Here is a 17,549-nt window from a genome sequence, read left to right as displayed (position 1 = left end):
TGATACAATGGTCAAACTGATGCACAAAAGAAACAAATACAAGCAGCAGCTGCATATAAGAACACTTCGTTTCAGTTAGTAAAATGATTTTTTTTTTTTTTTTTTTTTTTTTAAAAAAAATTCATTTTACTGAACAAATTGAAGAATATCAATAACATTAGGTAATGAGCTATTTTTACAACAAATGTGCTGAATCCTATCATTGCATGTGTATCATTTACTTTTGCTATTTATTCAGCTTGAACCTCTTTGGCGGTTCATTGTCCGGACTAAACCGAGAAATGTGAGGTCGTCGTCTGGGAGCTTCACTTCTATAATATCCAGCACTTGTTGCTGGCATCCGGCTGCTCTCTTCATGTGTATGACTTCTAGTATTTCGAAAATACCCATCCTTGTCCCAAGTCACCTCATAATCAGCCCTGAAACGCGATCCATCCTGCATAATCACAATCCAAGTGTGTTGTCATGTGAAAGGAACCAGAATAAAACAAAGAACTTAGCCACCTAAGTCATATATTTAAAAGATAAATCTGTTGCCACAGCTAGCCAATAGCAGGCTGCACCAAATATAAATGCAATTTCTTCCAAGGCGGCTGGCATACCGGTAAAATTTCTAACTGGAACTTACATTCTTTTTCATTTATTGATTATGGCCCTAAACACGGTATTAAACAGGATCAATGCAGCCAACACCAAAAAATTGCGACAAGGCTTTTGTTCAGTCGAGTTTTCTTGTTCACTCAATCACATATTAACAAATCATCAAACAGAAAGGCCACAAGGTTCCAGCAACATGAACCATACAAGTGAACAACAACCAAATCAACAGTGTATATGAATACTACTAAGGAGTGTGACCGATTTGGGGAAGAAACATAACGGAAACAATGCACCAGAATGCATCATACAGGCGATAGAAAACTCAAATACAACTTCAACTGCCACTAACACAGAAGGAAACCTTGAATATTCATTCTTCAGAAGAGAATAGAAAGTCTAGCTTCTTGAAATGTGCCTTGTTTTTAAAAATCCAAAGCAAACAATAAATTGGTCCCATGTACAAGGTCCATGTAAACAAACTACTTCCAAAACATTTCATCTCATCCTGTCACTCTAATGAAAATTTTAATTGTGCTCAAGGATGCCATCCAAATAACTCAAATCAACAGATTGTAATTTTTCTGTAAAAGATCATCTCTCCCCTGGTGTCCAATTGCTGTGTTATACACTACTGTACATAAATGTCCGGTGTCCCCTTAGAAGATATAGAGGGAGGGGAAGAGGGGGTCCCACAGTAATTCTAACCAAAACAAATGATAGAATTACAGAGGAGTACAGAATTTAATAATAATAATAAATAAATAAATAGAAACTCAAAAATGAGAAAACCAGCTACCTTTTGCAATGATCGGCCACATAAAACCTTCAAGGCATTATAAAAATCACTGTGTTTCTCGAACTGGACCACAATCTTACACTGGAGACCTGAAACTATGGCCCCACTATCTTCGTCCGCATTCTTGCGTAGATCATCATCCTCAGCAACATTAAGATTCCTATAATGAAAGTTAAATAAGCTACAAGACGGACGATATTTAATCAAGCTATATCAATACCATACAAGTAAAATGACAATATAATAATAAGGGTAAATTAACCGGACCTCCCCTAAAAATGAAACTATCCTACACGGACCTCCCTTCTGTGAGGGTCAACGCCAATCAATGACGGATTTTGTCATCCACTTAATTAAATAAAATGTCCATAATACCCCTATCCCTATCATATATATATATATATATAATGTTCCCAAATGATATATATAGACCTTGTATAACACGTATGTTTATTTGCACAAAGGGAATTTTGAACCTTGAGATGAACCCCAAATGCAATCTAACCCAATAATACAAACATATATAGAGAGAACTTTTACAGAGAAAGAGATTTTCTTCACGATTCAACCCCATACCCATACATTCACGCAACGAACAACAGAGAGAGTTTTGAGAGCCGATAAAATTCAGAGCAACAACCAAACGGGAAAGTGCATAGAACTTTAATATCCATAGACGCCGGCAAGTGCACAGAACCTCAGGCGACTAATTTTCAGTGAGTTTTAGAAGATCAAACGAAGACCAAATTAGAAGCTTCAGAGATGACCCAACTGAACCGAAAGTTGGGTTTTCAATGGATGAACAATAGCACTGCTTGAGGTTCAGTATTTCGAGTTTCAGCGTCTGTTTAAAAATCATTCTCTTTATCAGCAAAACCCAGCCATTGAAATCAACAACTTCGATTTCTCAATCAACAAAACCCTAATTGACATCAAACTTCAAATAAAGACAATTAAAATCACCACTCGTAGTTTCGGCTAATTGTTGTGCAAATCTGGATCGATGATTTTATCCCTTAGGCTCAATTTCAACCCCAATTCGTAGCAACTTGCTACGAATCCTAATTAAAACCAAAAGAGAAATAAAATTCGATCGGTAAACAGATGAGATTCAACCGATATACAGATCCCTACTCTGTATTGCCGATATAAAAATAAAAAAAAGGAAAATTTGAATTCGATCACCAATTCAATGGTATAAAGCAATTTTCTGAAGAAAATTAGTAGTTTTTTTTTTTTTTTTCATTCACCAGGCTTGCTCAACCCAACTCGCGTGTGTGACTTTAGCGTTCTAGCCGAAGAAGATGTCGATGATGACACAGAGCGACAGAGAGCCGCCGTCCTCCGCTGTGAGGTCAAGGAGCCAAATTGAACCCACGATTGTCGCAACCCACCAATCTGGGCACATGAGCTTTTCTTCCACGGCGGCATCAGAGCTTTACTTTTATATACATATATATGTGTGTGCGCGCGCGCGCGTGTAATATGTATATATTTGTGTGTAAAGAACTAAAGAAAGTAGCAAGAATTGGGCCACGTCACTCTAAAGAACTACAATAATTGGATAAATGAAAGACTCTACTGTTTCACATGTTTTACATAATTTAAGTATATAATATATATATACACACACATAATGGGTACTTTAGTCATTTACCATAGCAACATGAGTATATTTTAGTAATTTAGATAGGTCCGTTAGTGCATTTAACGGTCCGTCACTGGGAAGGAAGGTCCGTGTAGGTTAGTTTCATTTTTAGGGGAGATCCGAGTAATTTCCCAAACTATAAGGTAGGTCCCAGTAATTATGGCAAACCATAGGGGAGGTCCGTGTAATTTACTCTAATAATAACAACAACAACATCATTATAGCAAACGGGAATTTAAACATGTTATAGGCTACATGACATCGCGATTGATAACAAATGATTACCGAAACAACATAAATATCGTCACAAAATAAAAATACAATTTCTAGAATGTAAATTATTAGCAATGAAATTTTGACAATTTTTAACGAGATAAAATCACAATTTGAAGTCATCAAATCACAGCTGCAATGAATTAACAACTGGTATGTGAAACCATGGTTTATACTGTAGACAAGATGGGTGTTACGTCAAACGCATCGAACCCAAGAGAAAATCAAGAAACGCGATAGAAAAGTAATCACACCACAGACAAAGAACACAAATATTTAGCATGGTTCGGCAAAAGTTTAGATCCACATGGAGATCCGGCAAAAGTTTTCACCATACGAAAAATAGAAAATTACAAGTTTCAGCCCCAAACCATAGTTCTCGCTCACACTCTAATTCTATGCGATTTTCACTGTCTCAATCCTTCCACACCAAACCCTAAGCGCCCTTATACATCGGGTTACAAGAGAGTACTAAACATGGTCCACGACCCGCAAGTAAAAAACCGGGTCAATTTTTTTTTCCAAATGACTCACATCAACAACTTGGGCCCACACAAAGCTCATTCAAGGGGTCGCAACGTGACCCGACACCAAATTCAGGCCACAACATCACAATGAGCATACGCAAATTATCAATCAATAGGAGACCATTCAAATATCAGTCTAGAATAAAAATTAAAAAAACATATGTTGCATAAATATTCACAGTTCTGCAATTATTGATAAAAAAAATATTGCCATTTCTCTCTATCTTCTGGCATGTGCATGCCACCAGCCCACCACCGCCCTTTCCCTCCCCCTCCCCTACCCTCTCACCAAATAATAAGAGGACTTCGTATTATTGAAGTTATTTCATTGATACTTCCTTAAACGATTAGTTACAAAGTGCCCAAAAAACTCTTTTTGGTTTGCCCAAAAAGCATTCTTTTTTTGGCATGAGTTGAAGTCTTGGTACACATGAAAAGTATTCAGTATATCACCAAAAGAGCAGAGAATTCGCCCGCGGGGGGGGGAGGACTAAAAGAGCAGAGCATATCGCAAAAACAAGAGTGTTAGAGCAGAAATTTGTAAGAACCCCATATGCTCAATGTGCCACCAAACTGTCCATAATTATAAATGCATGTTGATAAATGTAATATACAAAATTGGGGTGTGGATTTTTCTAAAAGAAAATATAAAATGCATTACGTCAACAAAAATCAATATTAGGCAGATGCATTAGAGCAATTTTTGACATTTTAGCATTCTAATTATAATTTTATGTGACAGCAGATCCATTTGGATTGAAAAGGTCCGATATTATTCAAGGTACAGCTTCATTATTCTTTGTTTTTTTTAGTATGTCTATTGAGGTGCCAATATTTCAAACGAATGGTGTAACTGTTTGTTGTGATTACTTTCACATAGTAGTACAAAACAAAGTGGCAATTCAAATTGCATTTGACAATCTGCAACTTTATTATGTCAATTCGTAATATATTGTCCATTAATCATGACAATACGACATACCAACAACAGATTGTCAATCATTTAACTAGATTCCAGAATCTTGCTTTTTGTCAATTTCCCCAAACTTAAAAACAATTCCACCGTCAAAGTGGAACAGATGATTTCAAATTGTTTCAAGGTAAAGAAAATAACAAAGCCTGTGTTTGGTTCAATTTTATTAGAATAGCTATATATTAGTTTTAAAAATAAAAAATAAATAAATCATTATGTTGATGCTGTTCTTACAAACTGGTTCATGAAAAAAGAAGGAAAAAAAATAAGACTCAATTTCAAAGAACTCCTTTTTGTTTAAAAAATATAATATATGTATACACACACACACACACACACACACACACACACACATATATATATATATATATTCTAGAGCTCTCGAAAAATATTTATAAGGAATTGAACCAAACAATCCTTAAATATCTTGTCTAGAAGCAGCCATTAGTTGTACTTGTCGAATATATCATGAGTGAGATTAACATATATACGCAGGTCATGAAAGCCAAGAATCCATGGATAGTGACGAGAGACTAGGTGACTAATTATGGGATTTAGATGGGATAGTTTGTGTTGACAAAACAAAAGATTGAAGAGAGAAATTAAGCATGAACAACACAAGAATATAACATGGTTCGGCCACTTTGGCCGACATCCACGGCACACAAAGCCCAAAGGGCTACATGTTTTTTATTATATTCTCTTTTAGTTTTGTTTACAAATAGGTGAAAGATACAAACATGTGATAAATATGAAAAATATATTGATGGAAAGATTCCTAAAATCAATTGCATAAATCATTCCAATCAATATTCTATCATAGACATAAATCACTGCTAACGATATTCTCTAACACTCCCCCTCAAGTTCACATACGGAAATTTTAACTCTAGTGTACCAACTTGAAAAAAAATACAAAGTTGTCGAGACAAATTTTTATTGAATGAACTATAAGTAGGGTCTGCAAGAGTGAAGAACACGATCCCAAACACTTGATCCGAATGTGACAAATTACCAATAATATTGATATTCGAGACAAGTAGATTCAATCACAAAATTTGACCGAGAGGGGGAGAGCCGAAAGAATCTAGAGTAAGGTATGATAAACCTGCTCTGATACCCCTGATACCATGTTGAAAATGATACCAGGACTAGGGATTTGTGAATACAAGAATTATGTATATTTCATATCATCTCCTATTGTTACAACATGTATATATAGGTATAGAGAAATAATAAGAAAAGGAAAGTACAAGTATGGAAAATGTGTGAATATGGAAAGTATGTGAATGTGATTAGCTGAATGAACAACTCATAATTAACTATCACAATATTATGGAAAGTTTGTGAGTGTGTTGAACTATAAGTGAACTCATTTACTTAACGATCACTCGTCCAGGCATCTCCTATGCTGTCAGTGTTGTAAGTCAATTTATGAGCAACTCGAGGGTCCCCCACATGGAGGCAATTATACGAATTTTGAAGTATCTCAAGGGTGCTCCAGGTCATGGCCTGCTTTACCGCTCTTATGGGCATCTTTGCATTGAGGATTACACGGATGCGAATTGGGCAGGTTTTCCTTCAAATCGATGATCCACCATAGGGCATAGGTTTTGTACTTTCATAAAGAGTCTAGTGACTTGGAGGAGCAAGAAATAGTCAGTTGTGGCTCGCTTCATTGCTGAAGCCGAATACCGTGAATGGCCACACTACTTGTGAGCTCACTTAGTTGAAAACATTTTTACATGAACTTGGAATTTCAGTACAATACCCAATTCCCCCCTGTGATAATCAAGTAGCCACCCACATTCCTAGTAATCCAGTCTTTCATGAAAAAACCATGCATATCGTTGTTGATTGTCATTTCATATGTTCCAAAATCACTTCGAATGAGATAGTTGCTCCATTTGTTCCTTCCCGGGGAGCACACATCTTCAGAAAGGCGCCTCCAAAGTATATACAATTGTATCTATATGTAGTAAGTTGGGAGTCATTGACATCTACTCTCAAGCGTGAGAGGGAGTGTGGAGATAGTTAATTATGAGTTGTCCACATACTTTCCATGATGTTATGATAGTTAATTATGAGTTGTCCATAATTTCTCTATACCTATATATACATGTGTTGTAACAATAAGAGATGATTTGACATATACTATATTCTTCTCTTATTCACAAATCCTTAGTCTTGGTATCTTTTTCAACAATTTGTTTAGGGTTTAACTTGAGCAATTGACCACCCCTCCTCAATGTTATAAAATCTTATAGGCATTTTATGAAATCCTAACACTACAAAATAAAAATAGCACGTAACTTCACTGATGGCTAGAGGTGGTTAGTCCTCCCTACGCTACCCCAGGGTCAATAGGGGGCACCTCGAATAACAGGATGATGCTAACCCCCATAAGCCAACACCTAGAACTTTAAGATTAATACTTGTCGATGGATTTCACCCAAATCGAAATCAAACTGAAATCCCACCCAGAAAATATGTTTAATTTTGGGAAAAAAGCATAAATCCACCTAACAAATGCATCATCAACTAGGGGTGGCAATTTGCCCAACCCCGGCGGGTTCTTGCATCACCCCACCCCTAATGGAACGGATATGGTGTGTGTTTTAAATGGATTAGGAGTGGATATGAAGTAAATGAATTAAACCCCAGTCGGGTTCTGGGTGGGAAAGGATATATAGCTACCCTGCCTCAATTATACCCTTATTTATTATATTCCTTAAATGCTCTTTAGGTATTACAGTAATATATCTCTTTCAAAATCCAAGGGTTTCTATCTTTTATCTCCTTTCACATTCATCGCTAAGCAGCCGTATCTATCAGCATACTTCACTCCCAGTCTCCCATCCCTTGGCACAGTAATAATGCACCTCCTCCACTGCTGACAACGTTCTCTTTCTACTCACTTTCTCTCACATGAATAATATTAAGGACGATAGGCAATGGCAATGGATGATAATGGATGGATGAATTGCTCTCAAATAGACCCAAATCAACACTATCACAGAGAAAAGGTTTGATTGCTTCTTCTTCAGCAGTCTGGTGACGATAAGCCAGCTCTCTTTTCCCTCTCTGTCTACACACCTATAGGGTTTATGTTTTAGATTTTATGTGAGTGTATATATCATACAGATCTCTGTAATTTATATACATATATATACATACATACACAAAATACAGATATATGTACATTTTCGCTCTTATATGTACATTTTCGCTCTCGATTAAAATTTGATGGCTCCTCTCTCTCTCTCAAATTTTCAAACTAGCGGGTATGGACAAGCAGGGTTGGGGTGTGAATTCTGTTCACGAAGCGAGGGTGGTATTTTGAGTAATAACCCGTCCCAGGTTCGGGATGGGGATGGAGTTCAGGGTTGACACATAGGGCAAGGTAGGGTTACGGTAAACCCACCCTATTGACATCCCTATGATAAACCAATCTCCATTAGTGCCATGGTGAAATTGTGTTTAACATCTCCAAGAATGCTACAGCGAATAGGGTTCTTAATTCTATGATCATACATCAAATGAGAAAATTTCCACTTGATGAGGTGCCAAAGTGCATTTAGAATGGTGCCATAGTGCCAATGTTTGACTCGCTTTTAGTGTTGCCTAGCACCATCTAATTTCCCATGCTGAAACACCTTATTGCTGAAGTGCAAGTAATAACGATAATATCAAATTAAGTATGCATCAAAGTTCTAGGCAAATCATTTTTTCTAGAAAAATCCTAAAACATGAATAGTTCCACTAGGAATTTTTTGATGTAATATAGAATCAAATCCAAACAATTACAAAGCATCAATGAATAAATAAATGCAAATACATTCAAACCAAACTAGTCTCACACACCGTATCTTCCCAAATGTGGAAAAAATTGTATGAGTAACCAGCATCGAAGGTTTGGATGAAACTCGTGGCTCAGCAAACCACCGTGACGGAACACCTCTCAACACAACAGTATCTGGTTGCTGCTTCCTATCCCTTGAATACCCTACAAACAATAAACAACTAAAAAAACACACACAAACATACAAGTGAAATGAGGGAGAGCCCAAAATCATCCTAAACACAAACCTCTACCGCCAAATGCAGAGAGCTCTTCCCATTCCTTCCTCATTCCATCGAAATCATCCGACGGTGGAACAGCCACAGTGAGCCGAAACCTAACCCCTTCAAGATTCAACTCGATCCCATCCATCTTCTCAACCACCGATCTCCTCCAATCCGATAACTTCTTCTCCAAAACCTTGACATCGTCTCCGTCGTCGTAGGAGGAGCGCTTGGAAAGAAACCCTAGGTCGTAAATGAAGAGAGAGCCATCCGCGATGGGCTCTTCGCGCTTGCGTTTGTTGAGGTCCTTGAAGCGGTTGATATGGAGGTCGTCTTCGGGGACGGTGACGGAGAAGGAGGTTCTGAGGAAGTCGATGAGGGATCGCTTGAGCTGCCACTCGTCGATGGGCTTGACGGAGTGGTCGGCGCGGTGGACGGTGAGGAGGAGTTTCAGGCGAGGGACGAGAGAGAGGCTGTTCTCTATTTCTAGGGTTTGTGTTGGTGGAAGAGACTCTAACGATCGATTATTGCTCATCACTCAGTCCTCGAATTTTGTCACTCAACTTTGATCTATTTGCTCTATTGGAAATATATTTGTCGAAAACGGGAAGGGGTGTTTTGAGAATTTCCTTCAACGGGGTCTTTAAAAATCTAATGGGCTGTTTGATATTGTAATAATCTTTATTTACGCTGGAATAAATTATGATAGAAAGAAAAGAAAGAAAATAATATCCAAAAGATACTGGAGTGAAAAAAAAAAAATATATATATATATATATATATATATATATATAAATTAGGATAAAATACAACCACACCCTCTGAGATTTGAAAAAAAGACACACAACTATAAGTTAGTCATTTTTTGGACAAAGACACTCCTTCAAGTTTAAAAAATGAACAAAAAGACTCCAACAATGATAAATTAACTTTATTACCCTTTGATATAAAATTAATATTTTAATTACCTTAAATATTCTTGGATCAAATCCAAAACCCAAATCCTTCTTCTTTCTTTCGAGTTTTTTTTTTCTTTTTCTTTTTCTTTTTTTCTTTTTCCAACCCTTTCATTCTTTCTCTTTGTATGATGTATGTATATATATACATACGCTACATAATCGCCGCCACCGCCAAAACCCACACAATCCTAATCCCAGCCCATCACCAGTCACCGTCGCCGCCACCACCCACACAATCCCAATCATCAATCGCCGCCACCACCCACCCAATCATCGCCTCTTAAACCCACCACCAAGTCCACAGCCTCTCCCTTAAACCCAGATTTTGCACAGCCCCTCTCTCTCTCATCTCTCCCTTCTCCGACTGAGTCGACTCGTTCACTCCTCGTTCTTTATCCAGCTCAGTGCTCATAACTCGTTCCAAGACGACGGCAAAACTACCGCTGATCTTCTGACACCGACGCCGGAGATGAGGAGAGCAATACAGACATTGACCTTGATCTAGCTACGAATACAAACCTTGTTCTGGCAGTAGAGGAGGGATCGGAGTCTTTGGGGGATGCGCCACAAAAAGTAGTGTGGGTAGGTGTGGCGGCGGCAGTGGAGGCTGAGGTGTGGTGGCGACGGCGTTCGACGACCCCTGCGCGTGCCCCGCCGATGTTGGTGGTGGTGTTGTACTGTGTATAATATAACTCTAAGAATTGGGGGATTGACTTTTGAGTGCTCGGTTAAAAGATTATACTAAATTTCCTTACGATATAGCAGCAGGCGACGTTGTAGCTCCAAGGCTTGGAGTAGATGATGCGACATATTTGACTATTTGGTAGTGAATGAAGAAGATACGACCAAAGTGTGTATAGATATATATGTGTGTGTTTATATATATATATATGTAACACTTATAGAGAGAGAGGCATAGATGGTATGATTGGAAGGGAAGAAAAGAAAAATGAATAAGGACTATTACGTCATTTTGTAAAGTCTGATATTTTATAATATATCTGAATTGAATATGGAGGGGTAATTTTGTCTTTTCATATTATTTAAGCCCTTGTTTGGATGAAATTTCAGAAAGGGGTGTCATTATATAAAAAATGAGTAACTTTTATGTGTGTGTTCTTTTGTCAAACCTTAGGGAGTGTGATTGTACTTTACCCTAAAAATTAAATTATTATCATAACTCTTTTATAAAATGTTATAAGATAGAGTAAAGTATAATAAATTTCCTAAACATTTTTTTTTACAGTTAACCCCTGAACTATCAATTTTTTTGCAAAAAATACCCACCAACGAAGTTCCGACAGTTTCTCACCGTTGAATAAGGGTGTGTCGATCACGCGCCATTCCAGAAAATAAAAAATGACAAAACTGTCCTTTATGATTATAAATTTATAAGAAAATCAAAACTTCCTAATAAACCCTAAATTTATTTTTATTTTATTTTTGTTTGACTGATACAATATAACAGCAAAACAAACCTCTAAATCAGCAAATTGAAACCACCACCAAATTGAACCCCTATTCCAGAGAATGAACCACCACTAACACCCACTTCCATCTTCAACCCCAAACCACCACCACCATGTCTACCGTTACCACAAAATCTCCATACTCACAGTTTCTTGGTGATATTTCCCACCATAGCTGAAATTACAGTGCCTTGGTCGAGGTTCAGGGTTAGAGCACGGCACCGGAGATGGAGGCGCTGCTAGAAATGGAGATAGTAATGGCGGTAGGTTCACAGTGGTAACGATGGTGGTGACGGCGACGATGACAGCAATAACAAGTTCACTGGGTGGTGAAATCGCGACGGCGACATTAAGAAAGGGGTGGACTAGGTGGTTGAGGACGAGGGCGATAGTGAAATTGAGAGAGAGGTTAAGGTTTGTGTAACGACCCAAACCTGGGAGTTCAAATCATTATCCGAGTCCTTAACCGAACCTAAGGTCATCTAAGGGCATTATAGTCATTTCTAATATCAAAATATAATAATTACATCATATTATTTTTTATAGTACACAATAACATCATTGAATGAGTCGGAATTGGACAAGAAAGGAAAGAAATAAAAAATAGAGGGACAACAGGAATCAGTCGATGTGTGCAGGGTACACGTCGACCAGTTCACGCAAATTGATGACATCTGGGCCTAGACGTCGACCGATTTGAGTCTGCACCTTGGAATTGGCTACTGCCCAGAAAAGGAGATACCGGTCGACGTGTAGGCTTCCTCACGTCGACCGGATCTCTGCAGGAATGGCCTTTAAGGCCTGATTTTGAGTCCTGAGTCATTGCACCCTCGTTAGTCCATTTGCAAGCTTAAATATGATGTAAACCTATCCCAAAAACATGCATTTACTATAACACGACCACAAATTGACATACATACAATAGATATAAACATATAACGAGTTTAATATATCATACTTGATCAAAACAATCCGGTTACATCACAACATGGCCACAAGGCCTTACAAGGGATTAGAAATCCTAATGAGACCACAAAGATTATAAAACGATCTCAAAACTATTTCCATCCTTGAAACAAATACATGAACCGGTCATATACCAACTTGTGGCAAAATAGATACATGTGCATTACAATTCTTCAAAACATTAAATATTACATTGATTATAGAAGAAATCAAATGCTCCTTCTAATCCCGTCTAAGCTTGTGGGGGGATATCATCCACCACCTCCTTTTTGTAACTTGAAAATGGTAGAGGAATGAGCACAAGGCCCAGTATAGATTGGGTAAATGGCATCTCCTAAAGTTAAGTAGACGAAACACATGCTTAGACACATCAATGAATAGAGTAGGAGAATAAGGGACATACCGGGATTACACATCATCAACAAATAATAATTAATTTACCATCAACCGTTTGAAGTGATGCAATGCAGACCACACACACACCCTCACGTATCCACACACACGCATACCCCCCCTCCCCCCCGGCGGAAAATGTACTAACTAGACGGACTTTGGTACCTCTGCCGTCCCTAGGGAGAATTTGCTAGTCGTTCCTATCAAATGGTGACTCCCAACTACCATTTGGGGCCCGAGGTCGTTAAATTACTCACGGGTACCTCTCGTGTCCCTATTAACTAGCTAACACCGTTGGCAAAGGGGTACCTTCCCAACTACCGTGTTTAGAAAAAACCTTTCACCAAAACTTCTTCAAAATTCATCATTCATATCCCACACTTTCCCCACCACACACCCAGCGTCTAATGATAATGCAATGCCAACCATGTGATGCTTACAATGTAAAGCAGACTTCAATAGTCATTCTTAATCATTCATAGTTAAAAATTCCAACTTCATATGAACTTGACAATTTAAGTATCAACTTTTAAGCATTATACATGGCATTTGACAATAACATAATTTCTCTAACATGTCAACATATGATCACTAAGGCAATAATAACATGAACTTGGCAATAAACATCCACATAAACATTTATATCACATAATTCACCTAATGATCACAACTTTGCTCACAAAGCTTGTAATTAAGCACATAGCAATAACAATTTGGTGCCATTTATTATGTACACAAAACCCTAGTATTCAGGGAGTCCAGGAGCAAGGAAGGTATAGTCTGACATAAGGCATGCCTATGGTTGGCAGGGATGTTATAAATGCTATCAGAACCTTCTTCCTCAATGGGAAGCTGCTTAAGGAGGTCAACAACTCATATATTGCCTTGGTTCCAAAAACACCTACCCCTACATCCATGAATGATTTTAGGCATATATCCTGTTGCAACACCATCTATAAGTGTATTACAAAGTTACTGGCAAATAAGCTAAAACTAGCCCTCCCTTACTTAATTGACCCATGCCAGAATGCCTTTGTAAAGGGTAGACAGATTGGGGATAGTGTGCTTTTGGCCCAAGAGCTGTTGCATGGTTATCACAAACATTTAACTCCTCCTAGATGTGCATTGAAGGTGGATCTAAAAAAGGCATTTGATTCGGTAGGATGGGAGTTTCTACTGGACACTCTCGCTCTTTTTGGTTTCCCCAAGCCCTTTATTGACTGGATTTGTGTCTGTATCACATCCCTCTCATTTACGGTATCCATTAATGGGGAGTTTCATGGCCATTTCAAAGGAGTCAAAGGACTGAGGCGGGGCAATCCTATTTCTCCTCTATTATTTGTGGTTGCCATGGAAGTTTTCTCCTCAATTACTAAGAGGTTCATCTCAGACAATCCCGCTTTCAGATATCACTCAAGATGCAAAAAGTTGGACATCTCTCATCTTATTTTTGCGGATGATCTGTTGTTTTTTTCTTATGGGGACCTGGCCTCTATCTCAACTCTTAAGAATGCTCTCGACTTTTCTTTAATCTCTTGGGTCTATGCATCAACAATTCAAAAAGTTCATTCTTTGTTACTGGAGTGGACAACTCTACCACTAATGACATCAAGGATTTGTTTGGGTTTGAGTGTGGATCACTGCCTATCAAATACCTGAGGGTACCCTTAGTCTCTACTAGACTTAAAGCAAATGATTGTACAGGTCTGGTGGATATGATCACTCGCAGAATCTTTCATTGGTCGTCTTCTTTCCTATCTTACGCAGGAAGAATCCAACTAATCCAATCTGTGCTTTTTAGCATTTTGAACTACTGGATCAGCCTCTTTATGTTGCCTAAAGCTGTAATCTCAAAAGTCAATTGTCTATTGCGCAATTTTCTTTGGTCGGGTACTGAATTCAAACATAGCGGAGCTAAGGTTGCCTGGGCCAAAGCATGTCAACCAAAGGAAACTGGGGGTCTGGGTTTCAGGGACATTGATGTTGCGAATAAGGCAGCAGCACTGAAGCACATCTGTACTCTAACTTCTAATCAAAGGGACAACTTATGGGTACAATGGGTGAAGACACAGCTTATTAGGGGCCGGTGTTTTTGGACAATTTGCATTCCTCAAGCATGTTTTACTAACTGGAGAATGATTCTACAGATGAGGGGCCTCGCCAGATCCATGATTAGAAGAAAGGTGGGTGATGGGATGCACATATTTTTTTGGGAAGATAACTGGCTTGAAGGAGACCCTCTTTCCCTAAGGGTCACAAATGGAACCATCTTGAACTCACCCATTCTCCCGGAGCAAAAACTCTTTTCCCTTATTGTTGATGGTAACTGGCACTTTCCAGAGGCAGTGGTTGACATTTTCCCTGAATTATCCATTGTTGTTCCCCCAATTGCTTAAGCAGACACCTCCATATAGATTCCCTCACCTTCAGGGTCCTTTACACTTCACCACACAGTGAAATGGATGGAATCACCGAACCATCATAAGCCATGGCACCATCTAGTTTGGAAGTCCCTTTCGGTACCTCGATGCAAATTCTCCATTTGGCTTGCAGTGCAAAGCAGGCTTTCCACACTTGACCGGAGAAGTATGAGAGATGTACCTGGACCGAAGACATGTCACTTATGCAATTTAGGTGATGAAACACATGACCACCTGTTCTTCGCTTGCCAATTTACGAGACCAATATGGATCTCTCTACAGGATAAGTGCAAATTTCATGCTCCGCCTTCATCATAGAATTCGTTGGTAGGATGGGCTTCGCATAACAAGGCAGGAAAGAACTTGGGGTGTGTAGTCAAAAAACTCATGCTGTCCACAGCCATCAACAAAATCTGGCAATGTAATGACCCGGTCATTTTCTTTCCTTCCCTTTTCTTAGATTTTCACAGATATTTTTTTTCCGTTGATCTTTTCCTTTCTGAGCTCGGTTTCTTGTCACTTAGTGTCATCTTGAGTGCACGGGGATGGTTTCTGAGACTCTTTTTCATGGATTGACGACTTCCTTTGAGAACCGAGTCATTTTCACATTTTCACTTTTGTGACACTATTAACCTTTCGTCTTTTTCTCGGTTGTCACTTGTTGGCATAACCACATTTTTTGTGTTCGGATTCAATTCTAGTTTTGCATGCATCCACGATATTTAAATTCCATACTATGTGCATTTTCACTTTTGTAGAAAAGCATGCTAAGTGCTTACTTTTCTTATAAAGGGTATAGACGCATAACATTTTTGTAATTTTCCTAACTTTAGGGGTTTTGTGTAATTACTGTAAAATAATTATTTTTCGTCTTAAGGACCATTTTGCAATTTAATTTGGGAGATATTTTCAAAAAGGACCTTTTTGCAATTTCCGGAAAGTGTGACAAATGTCACACTCTCATTGGTCCACTTGTTGACATTTGTGTGGAGACACTTTGAGGCCGTGGATGATGACACATGGAGGGTGAAGATTCACCCACTTGTTGGCCTAGGATTGGTGCACTTGTTGGCTTGGATGGTTGACTAGTGTAGGCTTAAGATTAAGCCTACAATGGATGCTTGGATGAGTGATAAGTGTAAGCTCATAATTTAATCTTGCATTAGTATGTGTGTGAGAGGTAGTGTAAGAGCACATAGTGAGTGGAGGATCTCTATCCCCTCCACTCACATTTCATCATCATCATTTTCCATTTCCTCCATCTCTTGTAAAGAAAACCCTAGCCTCCATGGATGGAGCCTTCCATTGATTTCCAAGCTTGAACTTGGGAATACTTTTTGTTCCCCTCATCCTCCTCTTTATAACCCTTGAAGGGTTTACCATTTTGTGTTGATTGGCCTTAGATTCTAGAGAGACACTTCTCTAGTGAGGTAGGGGATGTTATAGGGTTATATGTTTTTTCTTGCATGCTATTGATGCTTTTATAAGTTGTATGCATGTCTTTTGTTAAATTGAGAAATTATTGATTTATCATATCTTACATATAACTCATTTTAGACTTGGTAAATGGCATTGCCATGAGTTGATCTTTGATATATATTAATTTGGGATGATTTAGATGAGTTTTCAAATCTAAAGATTAAATGGATTTAATTTGATTTAAATTCTAGTAAATTGTATTTTACTTGTATTCCATTTTAGACTTGAGATATGGTATGACCATGATTTGGTACTTGATATATATTAATTTGGGATCATTTGAATAACTTTTGAAATCTAGAGATTTGATTAATTTAAATTAATTAAATTCTATATGATGCTATCTTGCTCATTTGACACTTTTGATTTGATATATGTAATGAGCATGCTATATTGTTTAACATATATTAATTTGAGGTTATTCGAATTTAATTTGAAATCTAGAAAATTTGATTATCTTATTTAATTAAATTCTATCTAATGGCTCCATGGATCTATTGGTATTTTAGAAGTTGTTTCTATATTTAAATCATGGACTTGAACTTATTATGTATTCACTTTGTTGTGTTTTGAGCATTGAACAACTTTGTTGTTATATTTATATTCATGAAAACATGTTTTCTTTATGGAATATATTGATGCCATGTGTAGTGAATTGCACACTTTGTAATTGACATTATGTATGTCATTTTAGAATTGAAACTCTAAGGCATGGATTGTGTGGTTTCAACCTACTTACTCATGGAAGGTGTTTTTATGCATTATATAAGTTATGTATAAGTTGTGAACTTATTTGGTTTATTTTTGGAATCTTGAGACATTGTTGCTACAAGTGACATGGCTAGAGTTTGGCTCTAGTGCGGAAAGTATGAGTTCTCCCCAATTGAGATAGTGCGCACTTAGGGTGGTCTTCCCTACGGGTTAGTGCCCGGAATAACCATTGAGGTTTCGGCAGAATTCTGAGCTTAGATGTCTAAGTCT

General features: G+C 38.0%; 1 protein-coding gene across 1 annotated transcript; it reads right to left on the bottom strand.

Moving 5' to 3' along the window:
* On the bottom strand, positions 1-9,468 carry LOC132274022 (uncharacterized). The gene is made up of 4 exons (XM_059775166.1): positions 8,907-9,468; positions 8,682-8,823; positions 1,397-1,556; positions 1-436 (listed from the first exon to the last, which is right to left on the bottom strand). The coding sequence occupies exons 1-4, from the start codon at positions 9,415-9,417 to the stop codon at positions 227-229; spliced, it is 1,023 nt and encodes a 340-aa protein (XP_059631149.1). The 5' UTR covers positions 9,418-9,468; the 3' UTR covers positions 1-226.
* Between the last annotated feature and the right edge of the window lie 8,081 nt (positions 9,469-17,549).

The sequence above is a fragment of the Cornus florida genome, unplaced genomic scaffold (genome assembly GCF_030987335.1).
Source record: "Cornus florida cultivar Cherokee Brave unplaced genomic scaffold, ASM3098733v1 CherokeeBrave_3.0.0_Hap2_Chr09, whole genome shotgun sequence".
In the NCBI taxonomy this organism is placed as follows: domain Eukaryota; kingdom Viridiplantae; phylum Streptophyta; class Magnoliopsida; order Cornales; family Cornaceae; genus Cornus; species Cornus florida.
This window is presented reverse-complemented; position numbering and strand designations above follow the sequence as displayed.